Here is a 21152-nt window from a genome sequence, read left to right as displayed (position 1 = left end):
TTATTACATATACTGTATTCAGGAGAACATATTAATCTACTACTGGCCTGCTTCCACTGTACTTCCTGCTTCTAACATGACAGGGGTTCCTTCCTGAATGAACAAAGGGTGATATTTCTATTGTTATGTCTGCCAAGGACATTTTGTTTTTATACATTACTGTTTTGTTTGTTTGTTGTCAGCATGATTACACTGACAAGAGCTGAAAAAATGGTGCAGAGCGATGGACCTGGGCTGGGAAGGAGCACACTTCATTTTGATTTAGATGTTGTAAAAGGGACAGATCCATGAATTACAAAAAAAAAAAAAAAAAAAAAAAAATACTGTTGGTGTAAATTTTTTTGTAAATTGTATTTCTTTATTTCTTAGGGAATAGTGTTACGCGCTTATGGCTTACTATGTTTTATATCGAATAAGTCATTTCTCAGTCTTCTTCCTCGCTCTAGCTCATTTTCTGCTATTTGTCTGTGGGGGTCACAACTTCGGCATCCTGGCTCGGAAGTCGAACCCACAACCTTCCTGCTAAGCGCTAACCACAATGCTCCCGTGCTGCCCCCTTCTTTTTTGTCTTTACTTTCTACTTCAAATCCAAATCCATCCAACTATGAATTAATCTCTCTAACAAGTATTGTCTGTGCATCCAAGGCTTGATAGCGCCTAACCCTAACCCTAACCCTACGGTTTCATTTTGTTCTGCGTCTTAAAAGATGAAAATCGATCAAAAATCAAAAATCAAAAACAATTCAAGATGCATTTAAGATGCAGTAGATGTTCCACGCTGCAGTTTATTATGCGTCAGTCTCATATAGAGCTTCTTGCTGATGACAATACTAACAAAGCACCAAAGCCGTGACTTTCACCCAGACCCCAAAACAAATTTATGGGTTTGGGGTTTTTGGGTTTTGCGGTCTGGCGTCAACTTTTAAAGATTAATTTTGTCGGGAAAGTCAGAAAACTGAGAGATGTGAGGGCCAATGACACAATGATAGTTGTTTTATCTTTTGAAAATTAGTACTTATAAGTACTTACATCTTAATGGTTCAACAAAAGTCACAGAAGGGAGAGGAATTTGAAAAACTCTGCATTTATTTTGAAATTCCCTCACATGGTCTGTGTGTTGTCCATGACGCGCCAGTCTTGTGACCGGAAGTCTCCGCGGCCAATCAGAACGCACCATCTGTAAAGATGGCTTCCGACTTCAGGTGGAGATGTGTAGTGCTCCTGCTCTGCACTTACTTGCTTTGTATTTCAGGGCCTGTCGGAGGAGAACAGAAAGAAAAGAAGAAGGACATCCGTGATTACAATGACGCGGACATGGCGCGGCTGCTGGAGCAGTGGGAGGTTCGTTATCGGCCGCCGTTCCTTCAGATAATCTGCACTCATTAGCTGCTAGCCTAGCTGCCATCTGGGGAAGTCCGCGTCGTCAACACGGACCGAGCTCTTTTAGGTTAATTCACTATTTTCTAAATGTAGATATATCACTGTGTCTTGTATACGATGTTACACAAGTACATAAAAACTGTTTGGAGCAAAGTCACACAACAGTGAGCACTTAGAAAGCCCTACGTTAGTGTTACATCATTGCACGAGTATGGGCGTTTTATTGTTGATAAATCAACTGGTGTACATACATATATTTTAATATGATAGCTTCTTTTCTTTGGCGTGGCATTCATTTAGTGCCTTCACTGAATTCATCTGACTCAGTCTATTCAGTGAGTCAAGCAACAAATCTGTCATATTCACATTTATACATGAGTAAACTATTATTATTATTACTATTATAAACGATTTAAATGTTGAAGACCACAGCTTAGTGAATTAGTGAAAATAGTGAAAATTAAGTTTGAGAGAAAGTTTCAACACTGACATTCAAAAAGTCAACAAAAAGATGATCAAAAATCCCCTAGCTAAGTTACAATATGAATGCATTTTTGCAGATGACAGGGCTGACTTTTTTTGTCGGACAGCGAAATACATCAGGAGACTTCATGTTACATGCATGTTGGTAAAGAAAGTTTGAAAAGTAATTATATTTAGATAGCTGTAATCAGGCTGCAGACAGTGATGGGATGCATGAGAGTTAAGTAAGATTTCATACATTTGAAGTAAATACAAATGTTTAAGTGATATTAAACCAGAAAACACTGGTTTTTGGGGATTCTCGCTCTCTTCTACACCAAGTAGACATTACTCAATTTCCACACCATTAGTACATTATGCAAGTTAAAGAGTGCTATTTGATGAGTTACAAAAGCTTTTGATTGTTTCAGCAACACACAAAGCTCTTACAAAGGGGTTGGCTCTGCACTGTTAGCCACATGAAGATTGAAGATAGTAGCAGTTTGGAACTTAAAAGTATTATATAGAGGATAATGGAGTGTTTCATCCTCTCTGACCATTTGATTCTTGTTCCGCAGAAAGATGATGACATTGAGGAGGGTGACCTCCCAGAGCACAGGAGGTCTCCTCCTCCTGTTGATTTCTCCAAGGTCGACCCCTCTAAGCCAGAGGAGCTGCTCAAGCTGTCCAAGAAGGGCCGGACTCTAATGGTTTTTGCTACAGTGTCAGGAGACCCGACCGAGAAAGAGACAGAGGAGATTACAGGCCTGTGGCAGGGCAGCCTCTTCAACGCCAACTTTGATGTTCAGAGGTAGCTGCACACGGAAGCATTTAACATAAACATAAAACTTTTTAAGAGGGCAGATTCATTCCAAACAACTTGCTTTTGCTTGAGCGAAGCTCAGTAAGTTTTAGAACTGACTTCCTGTTGGTATTGAAAGACATTTTGGAGTGATAAAAACAAAACAAGGAAGCAACATCTGCTTAAACTGGAGCTTATGAAACATATAGCTGAGCTCAGACTAAGTTCATGTTCAGGTACACTTCGAGCTTTTTACTTATTTCTCAGGTTTCCTTTTGGAGAATATATCAAAGCAGTGTTTTCTCTACAGGTGAAAAAGTGTGAAGCAGCTAATTAGAATGAGAACACTTAATTGAATTTTTTGGGTATAACTAAGAAAGCTGATTATTTTATTGAGAAGTTTAGGTCATTTTTATGCACCTGCACTAACTCTTGCCCCCATCAATACTTTTATTTCAGAAAATTGTATTTCTTCCATACCAACAGTTACACTGATCACATGCTGTTAAAAATATATACCTTTTATTTAAATAATTCATAGATTCACTCCGACACAACTTCACTCCTTTTTACCAGTAATGGTAAAAAAAATGTGATCAGTCAAAAACACTTGGCTTCCTTTCTTTCCTCATGAACAACACCCGTTTTGCTTTAAACTCAGGCTTTTGAATATCTCTGACTCCCCCTAGTGCTTGTAAGAGCAGAACACAACTGTAGAAATGGCTCCTTTGCTTGTCTATATATGACTTGTATGCCAAGCATGTCTGTATCTCTACATTTATGGTGCTAAATGGACAACAATGTTGAAAAACAATATGGCCTTTTTTTTATATCCCAGTTTACCCACAGCTGTTTTGATTTGGTTATTGTTTTTTCAATTACATTACAAATATTTGCGGAAGCATCATAGTTACTAAAAACTAAAGGGGTTATTTACATTAACAGTATCTGGTGTGATCCACCTCTCCTGCAGGTTTGTTGTGGGGTCCAACAGGGTGATCTTCATGCTTCGAGATGGCAGCATGGCCTGGGAGGTCAAAGACTTCCTTGTCTCCCAGGAACGCTGCGTTGATGTGACAGTAGAGGGACAAGTGTTTCCCGGGAAAGCTGGCAAAAAGGACGATTCCAAATATAACCAGCAGAATGAGGTCAATGCAAAGAAAACCAAGAAGAAGACAGAGAGCAAGAAGCCCGACATCAAGGGGAACAGTGCCAAGCACATAAAAAAGGAGCTATAAGAGAGTAACCAAGAGTAAGTTAACGGGCTCAGAGGTCCTTGTTTTTCTGGCCTTAGACCTGCTTAGACTAAGATCTTTAAGCATCAGACTTAAGATGTGCTACAGAACCACGTGAAGACGCAGAGTCGGTGGTATGAGCAACCTCAGAACCAGTTGATACATTACCTGTGCCAGCTCAAATGGAATCAGAGGTCCTAGTCCATTCTTGAAATAATAATCCTTGTCACCAAATGGTTGAAAGATTAATTGTGATGTCATTTTCTGTTGTCTCATCAAATCAAAATCGATGCATGCACATCTTTCTAATAGGTACAAAGAATGATATAAAAAATGCAATTTGTTCTCTGTACCCAGATCTGTGTTAGGTACAGGATGATGTGACTTGTAAGATACCTTTCACTTCCAGGTGTACTTGAAGATTTGATACAAAAGTAGCACTCACTTCTTCTGTTAAGATTTTCACTAGATATGAAATAAACCTTTTTTATATAATTACTTGAGCTTAATTTTACTTGCTGAGATTTGCAAAAAAACCAAAACCAAACGTGGCACTGAAATAGCTGACATGCAACAGTTTAGCCACCTGAGGACCATTTTCCTTCCTTTCCTGGACTAAATCATATCTAGATAAGAGAGATGTACAAATGAAAATCGAATATCATGAGGTCAAATATATCTGCAGTCTCATCTCACTCACTTGAGTTTATCTGGAATACAGACTGAGCTAAGAGACCTCTTTCATCAGATTTACAATTTCCTCCCACATATGCTACCAGTCAAAAGTTTGGACACACTCTCCTATTCATTTGAATGAGAAAGTGCATCCAAACTTTTGACTGGCAGTGTACCTTCAGCAGGTTTCACTGCTAAAAAGCAGAATGCAGGACCATGAGAATTCATGCAATTTACAAGTGTCACTCATGAATATGCTAATTGTAGTAAGTTACCCATCAGTTCATGAAGTGCCGTTTTGAAGGCGACAGGCTAATTCCCCAGCCAGCACTGATCTATCAATCCAATATTTTTCATTCAGACAATTTGCCAATACTTTAATTGTAAGCTATCAATCTATTTGTATTTTGGTGTAACATTTGCTGTTAGGTGAGACACCAGAGTAGCTTTAAAGAGTCACCCCACTGGAATAGAAACTCATTAAAAAATAAGCATCATGTTGAAGATGACTTGAAACTACAGACTGAGACCAAAAAGTCATTAAGAAAATATTGACTGAACTAATCGTTGAAGTGCAGGGACTTTTTCCCATTGACTTCAACACAATATGCCTTCTTTTTCCAAGCAGTGGTGATGCCCCCAGATGGTCATTAGATAATAATGCAGCAGCAGCACCCGGGCCTCTGTCCTGTTGTTCACGCTGGCACTCGGCGGCTCTGAGTGTTTGTAGATGGCTTCAGTGAAACTGGTCTCACCATCAGTGGGACCTGATACGTTTGTAGCTAAATGGGAGCAAATCTCTGCAGCTCGGCTCCAACACTTGGTGAAAGGCCCAGAACCGTTCGGATGAAACTTTAACACCCAGAGTGTTGCATCTAGTGTTTGTGTCCACGAGACAACGTGAACATATTCCAGGTATTATTCTGTATCTGATGTACAGCTGAGATGCAAATAAATATAGTCAAATACAAAGCGGGACTGATCTTATTCCTGAAAGAGGAGAGTGAAACTGAGATGAATTTGCACCTCCGCGCCTCCTCTTGAACTCTAAAACCAGAAAATGTACTCTGATTGGCTGATTGTTTTGAGTGATCTAATAAAGTTTTCAGGTAAACCAAATTGTGGTGGGTTGGTTGAAAGGTCCAGGTGAGAGCATGACTGAGGTTTGTGACTTTGTGGGAAAGCTTCAACAAACTTCAGTTTCTCTGTTGACTGAGCACTTTCTCAGTATGAAGTTTTGTATCGAGCTCTCCCAGGAGCTCTGGCCCACAGTTCCCATTTGTGACCTGTTTTTTCTATTTCTGCCATCATTTCCCCATTTCGTTGCCCTGATAGATGTTTGGATTGTTTTTGTCATTTATAATACATAGTATTTTCAAAAAGACTACATCTTGCCATGACTTTCCTGACAGCAAAGCAATGACATGCACAGGAGCTTTAATATTCATCAGTTTATTTCTGTACAAAAATCCTCAAAGTTCATAGTCATCACTTTACAAGCCCAAGCCACATATACAACACATCCATTAGGTGTACAGTTAAAACAAGCCAACTATATATACCATACGATTCATATGCATGTATGCTGAGTGTCGGGTACAAATCTTTTAGAATGGAGGGTTAATGTTTCGTACATACAGGACAGTAATAACATTACAACTCAAAACATGTCCCTTGTAGATTTGGATCAACTGTGTCTGTACAATAAATAAGTATAAAATATATCTCTTAGCAATCTGTGGATTTTTAAAAACACATTAAACATACAAAACACTAAATTACTGCTACAACATCCGAAAAAAGACCAGCTATTTCGGCAAAGGGAGGTGAAGTTCTTTTTCCAGCTAGATTGGAACAAGATCTTTATGATTTTGAAATGGGGAAATTGCACATTTAAGAAGTCCTTGATTTAGCACTGACTGGATAATTTCATCTTTTACATCATTATGGGCCCCTTGCTGGTTACCTCCAAAAAAAAAACCAAACAAACAAACAAATGGATCACAGACACTGATGACAAAGAGAAGCGGCGTAAAACATCACAATATCAAGTGAACAAGAGTCTGGAATGAAACAGAGCAAGTCAACAACCAAACAATGTTTTTTCTTTTGTACTTTTCTTTCTTTAAACCGTTCAGTCAAACAAAGCAGGAGTAAAATTAGTCATTCTCTTTATCTCTCGTGCCACAGAAACCTGCATAGGAACAATAAAACCTGCTTATTATACATGTGTTTGAAGGGCTGGCTGTCTAAATATGTGGTACTTTTTTAGACAGCCAAGTTTTTGTGTTTGTTAAAGCAATCATGGCAGACACTGTGAGCACGCTTATATTTATATATACGCACACACACACACACGTCTGTGTGTATATATATGGACCCTGCTGTTAAATTATAAATGTAAAAATAAAATGAGCAATCAAATCTAATATACATTTCTTTCTAAATGCAGGTTATAGTGAGATTGTAAACTGACGGCTCCAGTCTATAAACTCTGATCATATACAACCCATTACAATCGGTGAAAATCAGGTACGGCTGATAATTCCAATTGATTTGTTTGACTGTTGTGAAAATTGCCAAATAAACTTGGGTCCAGACCCGACCTGTCTTTGTTCAGCTGTTTTGTTTTGACTTAAAGAATGGCCCAGAAAGGCGCAGAGAACATTGATCCTCCTCTCATCGTCTTGGTGCCATGTTTTGTCTGTCCAAGCGAGCCATGAATATGCTGAAAGACGCTGACTGAAGGGGAGTTTTACTCTCTGCTTTCAAGTGTTACTTTTCAGAACCAGTTCATTCTGAGCATAGTTTAATCTGCACAGCATCTTTAACAACAACTTTGTTCAACAGTGTTTGTGAACAGGGAAACCAAAAGGTATCGGCATTCTTCTTGAGTTGCTTGAATGTACTCAAATGCATCAGAGGTGATTCTCTGTGACTTAAACAGATCATTTTAGTTGGCCAGAGTGGCATTCTGTGGCCTGCTGGCACTCTGGCCATCACCAATCCAGCCTGAGTTTTAAAGGAGGGAACATTTGTCCCGGTGATATTATTACAAGTCATCTGATCGGGGAATTTCATGGTGAAGCAAGCATTGGCTGCACTGAGAGGAAACCCTACATCGCCCCCACTCTGGGTTATTTTAACTCAGCCTGTTAACAGAAAAGCTATTTTACCAGGCCAATGTTATGGTTGGCTGACCAAACCCAACAGCTGATTTGGCTGGAAAGCTCAAAAGTTAAGTTATGCAAACAGTCATGCATTGTGACGGCAAAAATGGCGAAGTGACTCTTTAGCCAGAAAGAGAACCAATATCATATCTGTGGGGCCAACCACATTTTGAGCCATTGTTACTAAAGATTTGAAGACCTCCAATATGGCTTCCATAGTGTGTGGTGTCACCTGACAGCGGTCAATTGAAGGTGGGGCTTAAACTAATGCAGTTCAGCGCTGGCAGCAGGTCTTTCCTTCTCAGCACACCAAGTCACATCAACCCGAGGGAAAAAAAAAAAACAAAACAAAACACCAATTGATATTGCACTGATGACTTGGAGCAACTGACTCTTCTGTGCTGGCAGTGTGTGTCTGTGTGTGCACATGTAAGTGTGTGTCGCAGTGTGCATTTTTTTTTTTAATTAGGGTCAATATCTGGGAGCTACATAGTCTTTTGGATGTCCCTGCCCATGCTGTCTGCCACTCATAGTTTTATCTTGTGCACAACAGGGACAGGCAGGACCTGATGGATCTTGGCTCGGTCGCTGTCTACCTCCAGATGGACCCAGTCGGGGTGGAAGGAACCCTTGAACCCCACCAATGCCACCTTATCTGTGGGGAGTGCAGATGACATTTAAGTAGCAGAAACAATCCTAATGTCAGGTTGTTTTTTCGGAAATCATTTGAAAACGGCTCATGGGAACCACCAGAAGACGTTCCAACTGTGAACAGAAGTGTCCACACACTCTTTTGTGTTGTTTGTACTGCACCACATGGATCATTCAGACTGGCTGCTGCCAAAATGTTGCTTCCTTTCCACCATTTAAAATTTGCGCTTTTTTGCACTTAAATGTTTACAGCAGTTGATACGATCTGAACAAAAAAAGTTTTCACAATCAAAACAGATGGGACAATATTTTTTCTACAGATGGATCTTATTGAGGGCAGGTTTAGCGCTATTGCCTCCCAATAAGAAGGTCGCGGGTTCAGTTCCTGACCTGGGGCCTTTCTGTGTGGAGTTTGCATATTCTCCCTGTGTCTGTGTGGGTTTCCTCCCACTGTTTGGGCGAACTGGTGACTCTAAATTGTCTGAGTGTGAGTGTTTGTTGGTCTGTCTTTGTGTGTTAGCCCTGTCCAGGGTGTAACCTGCCCCTGCTCCAGCAGCCACGTGACCCGCAAACGGAAAAAGCAGAAGAAGATATTAAAAATTAAATAAAGATATTAATATTAAATAAAGCTAAAACTGTCTATGCACCTACAGATAGAAATGTTTTGGGAGTTTTTTTTTGTAATTCAAGTTACAGATCCTTTAGATTTATAAATAATTCCATATGACCAGTCAGTAGTTTTAACTCTTTTGCGGTGCTGTTATTCATTCAATTACTCAATTCTATCACTTAATAATTAGAAAATGAAATAGAGACAGATTAGGCTGCATTTGTTCCTTTGAAAGATTTAACGTTTTGCAATATGACCAATGTTCATTTTTGTAATAAAGACATACCCCATATATAATGTACCTGGGAAATCGTAATAAATTCAACAGGATGATTTTTTAATATAAATCTGTAATGAGGTTTGATAAAAACTGAAAATACTCTTAACTGACATGCTACAGTGTGAAAGCACAAATGCAGTTACCTTTCAATTTGACGCTTTTATCTGCTCCAAGTCTGTCCAGGACTTTGGTCCAAGAGCCTCTGGTAACCAGTCGGCCCTTCGAGGTCATCAGCACGATGGAACTGAAAAGAAACAGAGCGAGACAACACATCAAATGAAATCAAATCTAATTTGTTTAAATAGTAACAGAGTTACATGGAGAACACAGCAGGTCTACACCACCTTTATGGAGGTATTTAAAGAGACAACTTATCCCTCCAAGAGCAAGCAATCGGCCACAATGGCAAGGAAAAACTTCCTTCATGAGGCAGAAAGCTCGGGCAGAACTGGGCTCAGGGAGGGAAAAAGGAGCTCCAGTATGTGTATGGTACTGGATCCTGCTCAGGGTTTTCAGAGTCACTGGACTGGGGAAAAGAGCAGCTTCTTACCCGTCTCTCAGCCCACTGACGTAGTTGTCTATCTGTGCAGGGACGCCCTGTAGGATGGAGTTCTTGAAGCCTTTACTCTCCAAGACCGTCCCGTCATAGCCATCAATGACCGTCAGCTGCACCCCGTCGTCTGCTTGGTATAACTTCTTCCCATTTACCTGTCAAAAGAGGGGTTAGCCAATCACAACACTGCACACAGCAGCAATGCCGCTGTCTCATCACCACTGATACACAGATCGTACAGCTGCAATGCTGTTGAGAGATTAGCATCTTCATTTTTTACTTCTAACCATCTGACTGACTATAGTTGGTTTAACTATCTATATATAGTGATATATGATGTGTTCTGTGCATGAAGCTAGGACTAATGGTCAAAGTGCAAGACACCTCAATGAAGGCAAACTCCTCCTTGATATGGAAGAAGCGAGTGTTGTAGGACTCCAGCTTGACCTCCAAGAATTGATCTTGTGAGTGCTGCGAAAAAGTGAGCAGAAAAATAATCATATGATGAGATAACCACTGCTGAAAAAAAGTCTCTTTTACATTATCAAGATACGTTAAGAGCAAAGAGTGGAGCGTACACATGTATTCAAATGTATTATGTATGAAAGTATTCACGCCAGCTGTGCGGTGTGCACACCTAAACAGGAAGCCAATCAGCAACATTAAACATCAAACACCAGGGACCGTGTTAAATAATTTATGGGTTTGTGTTTTTTATTTTAGTCTTCTCAGAAACCTTTTGTCATGACTGACTGTAAATCTGACTGTTAGAGGAGCAGAGCATCATTAACTCTTCGTCTGAGCATATTTGGCCATTTTTAATAATTATGATTTGCCTTCATATAGCACACAAGCGACTGACATACACATGCTTGGTACTGTTTTTTCCAGCACAACTTCATCTGCATGATCTTATAATTATTTTTCACTTTAACCTACTGCATTAACACATTGTGCGCCAAAATACACAGAAATCATTGAAAAACCCCCAAACCTGTTTATAATCAACAGATTCAAGCCGTTTCTCCAGTTTTGCAAAGTGACAAAAAAAAAAAAGAACATATAGAAAAAATGCAACGCCTGTCCCTCCATTCGCATCACACTGCTATGCAAAGATCTCTGGTTTTACATTGTCTATTAACACCCAACGAAAACTGGGGGAGTCTGAACCTGCACTTTCAGGTGAAATTGATGTTATGCTGTTGTATCTGCTGTCACAAGTCAGAACGTCTGAAATCCTTTTCTCCTCAGCTAATTTTAAATGACAACCAGTGACATTTCAGATACAATCAGCTAGTTTAACAAAGCCTATTTTACACACACACACACACACACACACACACACACACTTCTCACCAGTCTAGCTTTAGGTATCTTTCTGGGCATGGGCACATCCACGACGGGCAGCTCAGCGTGTCGAGGGTAGGCCTGGGCCATGCAGTTGCTGGGTGGACTGCCTTTGGGGATGATAGCTGTGATCTTCACACGCTCACAGCCCTTGACAGAGCAGAAAGCAAACTGCTCCCTGTCATTATGGGCCTTTACCTTCAGGAAGAGAAGCCTGCAATCCACACAGAAAAGCTTCAAATGTCATACATTTATACCCACTGCTGTAAAGTGTAGATTTATTTTGCTGCACCTCCAATTTCTCTCAGTTAAATGCTCTGACAGCCACTGTTAGCAAAACATGCAACTTCTTACAATGGGCAGTTGCATTGTAGTTCACATTTCTCATTTTTTGAAGCGTAAAAAAAACAAAACAAAACAAAAACAAAACATTTTTGCAGCAAAAGATCAGTATTTATTCTGATTATTATTATATTACTACCATTAACATACTAGTTCATAGTTGGTAGAAATGATAATTTATTCTCAGATTATCATTTTTTCTTTCATGTATCTACTAATTTCTTACAGCCATCAACTACACATCTGGCCTCAGGTCTTAAAGTCTCTACCAGGAGTGTGCAAACGTGTGTAGTGATGTGTCATTGTGTCTGACCCGGTGTCCTCCTCCCAGTAGTAGTATCCTCTGGCCTGGTGGGAATGGTTGATCTTTTCCCTCTGTGTGGTCCGCATGAAGACACCAGTCTTGCGGGTCTGTTTGGTCAGGCGGTTGTGAATATCAGAGATGACGGTGAACGTGGTACCTTGTGGGTAGCAGATGCCCACATCGATCCAGTCGTTTCTGACACAAACAGAACAATAATATGATTATCACATAAGCATAATCAGCGGAATATCACATGAACTACTAACTCAATTGCTTGAAACGTTGATTGAGAAGTTACTGCAATTTTGATTATCAAATTATTGCAAAGCACACTTCAAGTCCCCCCCTCTCCCCCCTCCTTTCAGCCTGTCCCTAATTGGGGTTGCCACAGCAAGTAGGCTCTGGGACCTGCATGATTGAATTGGCTACAGTTTTTATGTCAGATGCCCTTCCTGACACAACCCTAACCCCTAACCCCATTTATCCAGGCTTGGGACCGTCACAAGCCTACCACTGATTTGCCTTGTGGCTGAGCTACATCATCAGGCTGAATAGTTTACTGCAAATAACAAATAAAAGATTATTTGAGTCATAGCTTGTATGCGAGTCGCAGGCAATGTTTATCAGTGTAATCCATGTCTTCCTGCTTTTGTCCAATAGAAACGTGCTGCTGGATGTTTAATCATGGAAAAATATTCAAACTGAGCAAAATTCAGCCAAAGCTCAACAACTCAGTCAAAGAGAGCACCACTGAAAACAGTCAATTCAACAATCTTCAACACAAAACCATATATTCAGGAAGAGGTAGCTTCATTTTAACATAATAAACTGGATGAAGCTCAAGTGAATAAACTATGATCAAAAAACAAAAACAAATCTGAGTTCAGCTCTTGCAGAGAATCAGAAGGTTCACTCGCTGTTTCCCTCTATCAACTGTAGATGGGGCAGTTGGTGTTTGCTCACTGGATGAGTACCGTCATGGTTTGACACAGGCTGTAGAGAATACCTGACCGGCCTTCATGCACTTTACAGTCCACACTGTAAATACTGTGAAATGGGAGCCAAAGAGGGCAGCTCACCTGCTCTCTGTGGTGAATCTGCATGAGTAACAGGAGTCAGTGAAAGACAGCCTCCATTGTATTACTTTATCATCTGAGGAGCAGCCCTGCTATTTACGGGGAGACTTTACGGAGAGATCAGCGTCGAAACAAAAGCAATCTATTCATCTGACTCCTGCATCATCATCTATTAACACTGTTAGACGGTATATGTGCAGGTCATCTGCTTCCTACAGGATTATGGGCATCAGTGTACTCGTCAGCTTGTAATTGTTGGACGCCTGGAACAGCAGCTGTGAAGAGACCGTCTCAATTAAGGTATGAGAGGAAGCAACTTCGTTTCCAAGCTCCACTTTGCTTTTAGTACCTTTGCAACCTTTTTTTTTTTTTTTTTTCCCCCCTTTTTGCTGGACCAAAGCAGAGAACGCTGAAAATATCTGACGACAATCAGTCTTAATCAAAAACATCCACCATTACATTGCTGGAGTCACAAAGGACACTTAAAATATTGACGTCACCATGGTTCCTGACTTTGGCAGGTTTAGTCATTGTGCAAGACACTGAGGTGGTGCACCCTTATTAACACCTGTATGTTCACCGGATTGTTGAACCGGACTGGTCCCTGAATGCAGATGCCATCAACGTGAAGACTCATAATCCTCAGGAGGCTCAGGTACTGAGAAGTTTGCAGTAAAATACTTCTCATGTTTTATCAGTAGGTGGTGGCCACATTCTTTTATTCAAGCTGCAATTTGCTGGGGCAGCAGCAATGCAGATACGAACACAAGAATAAAAGACTGGGTCTGTGCTTGGCAGGAATGCTGGGCAAGAGACCATGCTCTGTAAGACACAGGACATCTGGGACAACGCCAACCACCCTCTTCACAACATCCTACCTGAGCTGCAGGACTGAGACTTTCAGAAGCATCCTCTGTTCCAACTGCAACAGGCTGTATAACCGCTCATAGGATGGATTCATTACGAATTCTTTTCATAACTAATGACTAGCTGATGGACAAGTGAATTTCCGCTATGAGTCAGAGAAAGAAAAAAAGTTAAAAGGTAAATAAGGTAGGAGGGTAAAATATCCATCCATCCATCCATCCATCCATCCAGCCAGCGTGCTACGTGCCAGTGTGGGGTGATGGAGCTGCAGAAGCAGAGATGCAGATGGGAAGGAAAGGCCTGGTGAGCTCGTTTCTTCTGAACTAAACATTCACAGATATATTTGAATTAAATTTGTAATATTCTGCTCCAGTTGTCCATTTACATTTATACAGCTCCCTCTGGCATTATGCACTGTTTGATGCAACTTTTTCCACACCTGCTGTATTACTTTCCAACACCTGTAACCAGACTTTGATGTGTACAATGGGTAGAGTTCCCCCAGGGGTCTTAGCAGCCTTCACAGAACAAACTCATCTGACATCATCTCGACACAAAAGTGCTCAGTCCGTTTTTCAGCGTGGAGTGCAAAGCTTGCAAGCATGTGCAAGGAGCACATCCAGACATGGTTAATCATACAAATGGGATTAATGGTGCAAAGCCATTTAAAGAGAGATGTCTATGCAGTCCAGGTTTGTACTTGTCAAACATATTAAGATGCCTGACTAGATAGTCAACAAAGAGAGGAACATTGGTTAATGACATCATTCTGACATTACACATGCCAGCTGGAGTCGTCAGTGAAACGAGGACCCTGGACAACAGACTGGATAGAGTTCAGAGAAAAAGCCAGCAAGGTGTTCCAACCTGAGACAGACAGAAGCCATTTACCTATCTGGTATCCAATCAATTACAACTCTCCTGTGGTAGACCTGTCCAGGGTGCAGCCCACCCTCGCCCCATGTTTTTTTTTTTTTTTTTTTTTTTTTTTTTTCCAAAGCAGCCATGTCTCCGTATCTCTTTCCCAGAACAGCAGCATATGATCTGTTTATAATCTGTCCAGGCAATTAAAACACAACAGCACAAGCTGATGTGAACTTGAGGTGCTGGAATTGATGAACATTGATGTTGATTATAAACTGCTTGCTTTGAAAGTGGTTGTTTGTCAAAATTGTGCGTTGTGTGCAGTTCGAAGTAGGCACATGTGTCCACTGACTTGTTAAAGTTGATGAGCCAGATGGTGACCTCAGCAGGTGCCAACTGGTCCCAGTGGATGGTGTAGCCTTTAGCCAGTACGATCACTGGCTGGAACTGCTGGTAGTGCTTTCTCTTCCCCAGAGCGCCCTCTAGTGTCAGGGGCCGATCAGGGTACTCATTCCTCACTATGTCCATGTTCAGGTTGGCAGGGTTACGAGTCTGGACATATATCTGTAGAGAAACATGGAGTTAGATGTCACATGCTGAAGTATCCACGGAAAAGAATATATTTTAAAAAACACCAATAAACTAAAAATACTCACAAAAGCAAAATTTCAAATCTTTCATTGTTGATAACTGTAACGCATTTCAAGGACCAGAATGTAAAACTCGAAACATTGAGTGAACTGTTTATTTAATTTTCACTATTACACACAGATATTTCAGATCATTTTAAATTTTCCAACGCAACAAAATAATACATCCAAGAACACGGTGGTCACAGTAAGATACACTTGTTGGGTATATAATGTAACATATATAGGGAGAGTGATGCAAATATTGTTTTCCAATAGTTTTCCAATAGTGGCTTGCTAAAAGAGGTTGGACAAAAACAATGCTGCTTTGTTTTTTAGCTGGTTTGAAAAAAATCCTCTAAAACAAAAACGGCAAAAACAAGCAAACAAAAAAAGAAAAAAAAAGAAGAAAAAAGTTAAAACTATAAAGTCCCTTTGATTTTGGTTGGAAATTTGACAACAAAATTTCCTCACAGAAATTCTGAGAGTGCCTCGGGAGGACTGTTGCCAGAGGAGGAAGGCTGTATCTGTCCCACAGTAATGTATAAAGTGAACACCGGCTTTAGCTCTGTGTGTGTGTGTGTGTGTCTGTGTGAGCATCTGTTATGTCTGTCTGTTCATATTTGTATATATATATATACTATATATTATGTGTGTGTATCCCCAATTCTCCAAAAGGGAGAACTAGATGGTGGACCTGTCCTTCAGAGGCTCACAGATCAAACTGACTCACAGTTAAAGTAGACACATTGTCTGAAACAGCTAGATCAAACTCTGTGTCTGTGAGAACCATTTCTTAATATCTTCTCAGATAATTTCCCCTCAGCTCTCCACTCTAACTCTGAACATTCAGTGCAATACACACATTATAAAATGAAGATTTGTCACAATTGAGCCTGATACTTGAACATTTGCTGCCAGAAAAGTGTAAAAGATATGAAAGAGCGGAAACCTGTGATGAATACACACAACTTTTGTCAACTTTTGTCTGTGGCTGTACGTATGGGGAAGTAGCACAGGTTTGAAAAAGGCAGAAAATTTGATTGTCTAACTATGCGCAAATACACAAACCTAACAGACACCCATTCGATTTTTGGGCTGCTTTTTTGTCGCTTACGCCTCCAAAAAGAAAATATACATGGCACATCGTTGAGACTAAGCTGCACATTCTGACATACAACTCGGTTGGTTTTTCACAAAATCCCCAAGACAAGTGACATATCAAAATTTGGACGGAAGAGGAATAATAAGGAGAAGAAAAGGAAATGCACAGGATAACAATAGTGACTTGACTCCGTGCAGGCCCTGAGGCACTAAGGAGTTTTTTGTGGCTTTTACATAAAAGGTTGTTTTCCATCTGTTTGTCCTCATGAACTTGCTAATATTAAGGAGATAAATGATATGTTCAAACTGAAATTTCGACTCCAGGTCATGATGAAATGAACGAATCCCTTCTTAGAGACACGAAAGAATTAATTTTGAAGTCACTTTTAATATTTTTACGGTGTCTATGGAAACTGGTGTTTTTCCTTTTGAGCTGAAACTGCAAACTGGAACTGAAAAGGTGATTCAGGGCCTTTAAAAATGTTACCTATTCAAATCTTCAATGGCTTTACAAATGTTATAAAAACTAACATAAATGTATTCTTAAACATTCGGTCATGTATTGTATGATGCCATTCTGTTGTAACTTTATTTACTTGTGTATCTAGTTTGGCATTTCTTTTCTAATTTTTACAGTTTTGCATTATTTCATTTTACAATATTCGTACATAATGATATTCGTGTCTATGTCTGATATTTTTGTTGTCAGTTTTTATTGTTAGTATGATTTATTTCGCAAAGATGAGTCCTTCAGATTAGCCCTCATGGATTTTTGCCTCACCCACACATTTTATTTTTAATTCATGAATTTTCCAGGTCTTCAATTTTACAAATGTGCAAAATATCAAAAACTAAAATACAATAGTGTAAGAATGTGAACGACATGGACATAAACTCAATTTGAAATGTTCCAAAAAATGTACTACATGATCAACAGTTTGAAGAAGCCGCAGTAATGATGTCATGACTAAGACCTCCACCTGTTGTATTTTACAGACATCTCTTGAAATTAGAAAGCTGACGGCTATGGACCCACCTGTGCGTAGCGGCCACTGCAGATTGCAGCCTTCCAGTCGGGCACATCGATGCAGTCAGGGTGACGGAGCAGCCAGTTGTCCGCTTTAACCAGGAAGGCCCCAGGATACTCGCTGACCGAGCCGTCAACATCATGGAAAATCATTGTCTTGTCCCCATCCATCTGCATCTTATTAAACCAGGGACCCGGTTCCCCAAAAAACACTCGAGACGTGATCTGCAGTAGAGGGATTGAGCGAGAGGCATAAATTTACAACTCATACCATACAAATTTCAAATTAGCAAAAGTGGAGCACGGAACATAAACAACATTAAAAAAACAGGTAAATAATTTGATTTTAAAAACTTATCGGAGTTTTGACCTTGTGTATTTCAAACATAATCTGTCATCTTTGTGGCTTTAATGCTGACTCACAGGAACATGCTCAAACGTGATGTCAGTGACGTTATTGTTGGGGCAGCTCTGCCACGTGTTGTTGAGCCTGAAGCCAAAGGCACTGGTGTGACGTCCTTCCATGGCGGTGTATTTCCGAAACGTACAGTTCTGAACGTTGATGGGTCCATCATAGATCTGCATGCCCCGCATTGGAAAATCACTGCATGGAAATACAGGCAGACATGCCTTGGTACAACTATCTTTGGCAGAACAAATCACTGACATAAAGCCCTCTCGAGCCCCTTACATTAAATGCTTAACCTCCAGCTGGGCCCAATTCTCAACCCTTTAAACTTGTGAGGTGAAGTATTTTGGATAACCAAGCCAACATGAAAGTGTCAAGACTGCAGTTCCTCTACAGAGCCGAGAGCCTGGCTCCATCAGAGTCTGAGGCAAACATAGTTCTAGCAGTATAGCTAATTTCTTCCTTCATGGCAACTTTATGGAAGTGAATTTTTACATAACACAAAAGTTATCAGCCTTGCTGATTTAAATGAGCATATGCCTTACACAAAGAGGATTATCTGGAGTTAGGCACAGTGACGGCAACAGCAGAGCAGCCCACTCTCAGCCTCAAAAATATTCTTTGGAAACCTATTGGTATTGTAACTGGCACAATGTGAATCGATGTTTACAGTCAAGTTTCAGCTTGTTGAGGTTTAGTCTTCACAAGTTCAAAAATGTGCGAATGGCTATGAGTTTATGGCCGTTCATAAAACAATAACCTGATGATGACACCTGTGATATTCCACACGTTCATTTCATCCATTGTCATGCTAAAATGATTGATGGTGTGGCTTTGAAAATACTGAAAAATCATTTATACATCCATCCACCATGCAGTTGACAAAGGTTGTTTCCATTTTGGAAATACTGTACTGCAATGTGATCGTTCTGGCTGATGTGTTCAAGGTCAAACAGACACTGGTGGTAGTGCCGTCAAACACAGGCGGACTAACAAGCATGATTGAAGGAGTACTTGCCATTGATGCTGATGAAAGTCATTATTATCCAGCGGCCTGTATCAAATATTTGACGCTAGTGTGAGAGTGCGATGAGTAGCCTGAGTTTATCAGGTTTCATCAAGCACTCTGTGGTTGAATATAAAACACCCTTCATGCAAACTCGTTTTTCCACATGATAAAAGGGATCTCTCATAATTCTACCAGAGAGACGCGCTTTCTCTATTCAGCCAAGTCAGCCCGGAATCAATTTCTAGCATAGCACCTCTGTCTGTCTCTGAAAACAAACCAAGCTCTGGTAAATTTGTAGCCCATACCCAAAATCTATCTTTCGAATATCGAACCCCGGGCATGAAGAATGACTGTAAAATGTTCTCTCTTTGCTATTTCATGAAGAAAAACAGCTGTGCTCAGTTTGAGTTATTGACAGTTAAAAAAGATTACAGAGGCAATCTCTACAGCTGTTCAAACATTTCTCCATAGGCTATCCACATATAAGCAATAAACACATGATTCACATTCTTTATACAGATCCAGACAGGACTTTTCACTACCTGCCCCAAACTCATAACTCAAGCTGAGCATTTCAACTATTTTGAATAAACAAAATTCTCCACAAGTGTTGTGTATGTAATAGGTTTACTTCTGGTTCCTGGAGTCTCCAAGAGTAAACCTGGAGGCAGATCTTTCAGCTATCAGCCTCCTCTTCTATGGAGCCAATCCCCAGTATCGGTTGGAGGGTTGGGGGAGTTTCAAGATCAGGCTTAAACCTCTACAAGCCCACAGTTAAAGAGGTAAAATACGGTTTCTTTAGTTATGCTGCTATAGGTCTATGCTGCTGAGGGTTGTACCGAGCACCCCCCATGCATGTACATTACAACACTACAGGTTTCTAACTTTGTTTCTTCATGTCTCTTCCTGTCCCGCCCCCCCTGAGCCTGGCTCTGCCTGAACTTTCTGCCTCTTAACGGACATTTTTTCTTGCCACTGTGGCCAAGTGCTTGCTCTTAGAGGGATAACTTGGGTGTGTGTAACAACTCCATAAAGAGTTTTGTGTAGACCTGCTCTATGTGTAAAATGCCTTGATGTACCTCAGTTATGATTTGGTTCGATATAAATACATTTGATTTGATTTGAATATTCTAAAATGTTGACTTTTTTAGTTTAAAGATCCCATTTATGATACCTTTCCTGCATTTCACCTGAACTGTTGATTCTATGAGAAGGTGTTAGAGACATCGAATGGCTACAAGGTTAGATGTTTGGTCGTGGGGGTTGGACTTGACTCAGTCCAAGCTAAGGTGACAGATTTGTTGCATTCTGACATCTGGCTCAGTTCTTGAATCCAGGCTGTACGCATTTCTATGTGTACTGAGCACTGTGATAGTTTTATAGTACAACCACCAAAAAGGATCATAGCCTACAAAATTTAATTTTGAGCTCAACTGCGAGGTAAAGTAGATCATTTATTCAGCAGCCATCATCATGGTCCTTATCATTTCACAGGCTTTGAACTACGCCAACAGCTTACTGGATCCTGGCTCTGTGAACCGCATCATGAAATATATGTACACATATTTAGCCCCATAAATACTTATTAATCAGTGGGGATATTAATTCTAGATATTATTTACTTTACAATTTTTTAATCAGTGTTCAGATTTTTTGCTGCTCGTCTTACCTATTGACAAATGCTGCTTTTATAACATTTTAAGCAATATTTCCTTCTCCTTGATGTGTCAGTTGATAAAACCAAAGTTCTGAGGTAAAAGAGTTGATAAAAATCACTTACACACCGCGGGGCAGGGTCCTGCCAGTGAGATCAGAACCCCCAGGTCCCCAGATCGGGGTATCAGGGAGGGGCATCCCGTGATTGTCACTTTCACCCACAAACAGCGAATTCTTCACCTGCTGATGAGAGCCGTCATCATCTGGAAACGTTCCCCCACTGCATTAGGGTCAGGAAATATCGATGTTAGATGCGAGGCAATGCATGTGTTTTTGGGGCTTGATTGAAACTAGAGACACACTTCACAGCACACTGACCGCCTCTACTACTGATTCTTTTTTAAACATTCTGTCACATTAAGACACAATAATAAAGATACATTCATAGAAATCCAGCTAAATTTCAAAATGCCAGAGCTCACCTTGCCAGAGTGAGGCCGATACCATTATCAGCAAATCTGAAGCAGAAAGGAGAATTTTATTTCAGAGGAACACACAGGGAGTTAAACATTAAAACAAGAATTAAACATGATGGATTTCAACGGACATCAAATGTGTACAATTTTCATTGACCTCAAAGTTGACATTTACAATCAGAGAACTTTATTAGTTCTCTCAGTTCTTCACCTCATTGATTCCA

The 21152-nt window shown here is 40.3% G+C and overlaps 2 protein-coding genes across 5 annotated transcripts in view; one reads left to right on the top strand and one right to left on the bottom strand.

Moving 5' to 3' along the window:
• The first annotated feature begins 1175 nt into the window (after window positions 1-1175).
• mesd (mesoderm development LRP chaperone) lies at window positions 1176-9015 on the top strand. Of its 3 annotated transcripts, none has more exons than XM_029497467.1 (4): window positions 1176-1341; window positions 2421-2653; window positions 3618-3896; window positions 8278-9015. In XM_029497467.1, exons 1-3 carry the CDS (start codon window positions 1186-1188, stop codon window positions 3880-3882), a joined length of 654 nt encoding a protein of 217 aa, XP_029353327.1. In that variant the 5' UTR covers window positions 1176-1185; the 3' UTR covers window positions 3883-3896; window positions 8278-9015. The 3 variants fall into 3 exon arrangements, with proteins under 3 accessions (XP_029353327.1, XP_029353328.1, XP_029353326.1); XM_029497468.1 differs by lacking the exon at window positions 8278-9015 and adding an exon at window positions 5183-6518; XM_029497466.1 differs by lacking the exon at window positions 8278-9015 and having other exon boundaries at window positions 3618-4377.
• The window catches only part of cemip (cell migration inducing hyaluronidase 1), a 122214-nt gene continuing 107058 nt past the window's right edge, over window positions 5997-21152 (bottom strand). For both annotated transcript variants that reach the window (XM_029497464.1, XM_029497465.1), the window contains exons 19-29: window positions 20935-20970; window positions 20577-20732; window positions 17802-17982; window positions 17388-17603; window positions 14971-15182; window positions 11821-12006; window positions 11175-11379; window positions 10203-10289; window positions 9816-9973; window positions 9409-9509; window positions 5997-8379 (exon numbers count right to left, since the gene is read on the bottom strand). In XM_029497464.1, the coding sequence (XP_029353324.1) occupies window positions 8252-8379; window positions 9409-9509; window positions 9816-9973; window positions 10203-10289; window positions 11175-11379; window positions 11821-12006; window positions 14971-15182; window positions 17388-17603; window positions 17802-17982; window positions 20577-20732; window positions 20935-20970 (1666 nt within the window). In that variant the 3' untranslated portion in view covers window positions 5997-8251. The remainder of the gene's footprint in view (window positions 8380-9408; window positions 9510-9815; window positions 9974-10202; window positions 10290-11174; window positions 11380-11820; window positions 12007-14970; window positions 15183-17387; window positions 17604-17801; window positions 17983-20576; window positions 20733-20934; window positions 20971-21152) is intronic.

The sequence above is a fragment of the Echeneis naucrates genome, chromosome 3 (genome assembly GCF_900963305.1).
Source record: "Echeneis naucrates chromosome 3, fEcheNa1.1, whole genome shotgun sequence".
NCBI lineage: Eukaryota > Metazoa > Chordata > Actinopteri > Carangiformes > Echeneidae > Echeneis > Echeneis naucrates.
Note: the sequence above shows the minus strand (reverse complement) of the source record. Positions and strands in the feature narration are given on the sequence as shown.

Bases quoted from the DNA above. Each gene is read 5' to 3' on its own strand.
- mesd (XM_029497467.1), top strand. From the start codon at position 1,186: ATGGCTTCCGACTTCAGGTGGAGATGTGTAGTGCTCCTGCTCTGCACT. The intron at 1,342-2,420 runs GTTCGTTATCGG...CTTGTTCCGCAG, and splicing joins GGCTGCTGGAGCAGTGGGAG to AAAGATGATGACATTGAGGA. The intron at 2,654-3,617 runs GTAGCTGCACAC...CCTCTCCTGCAG, and splicing joins GCCAACTTTGATGTTCAGAG to GTTTGTTGTGGGGTCCAACA.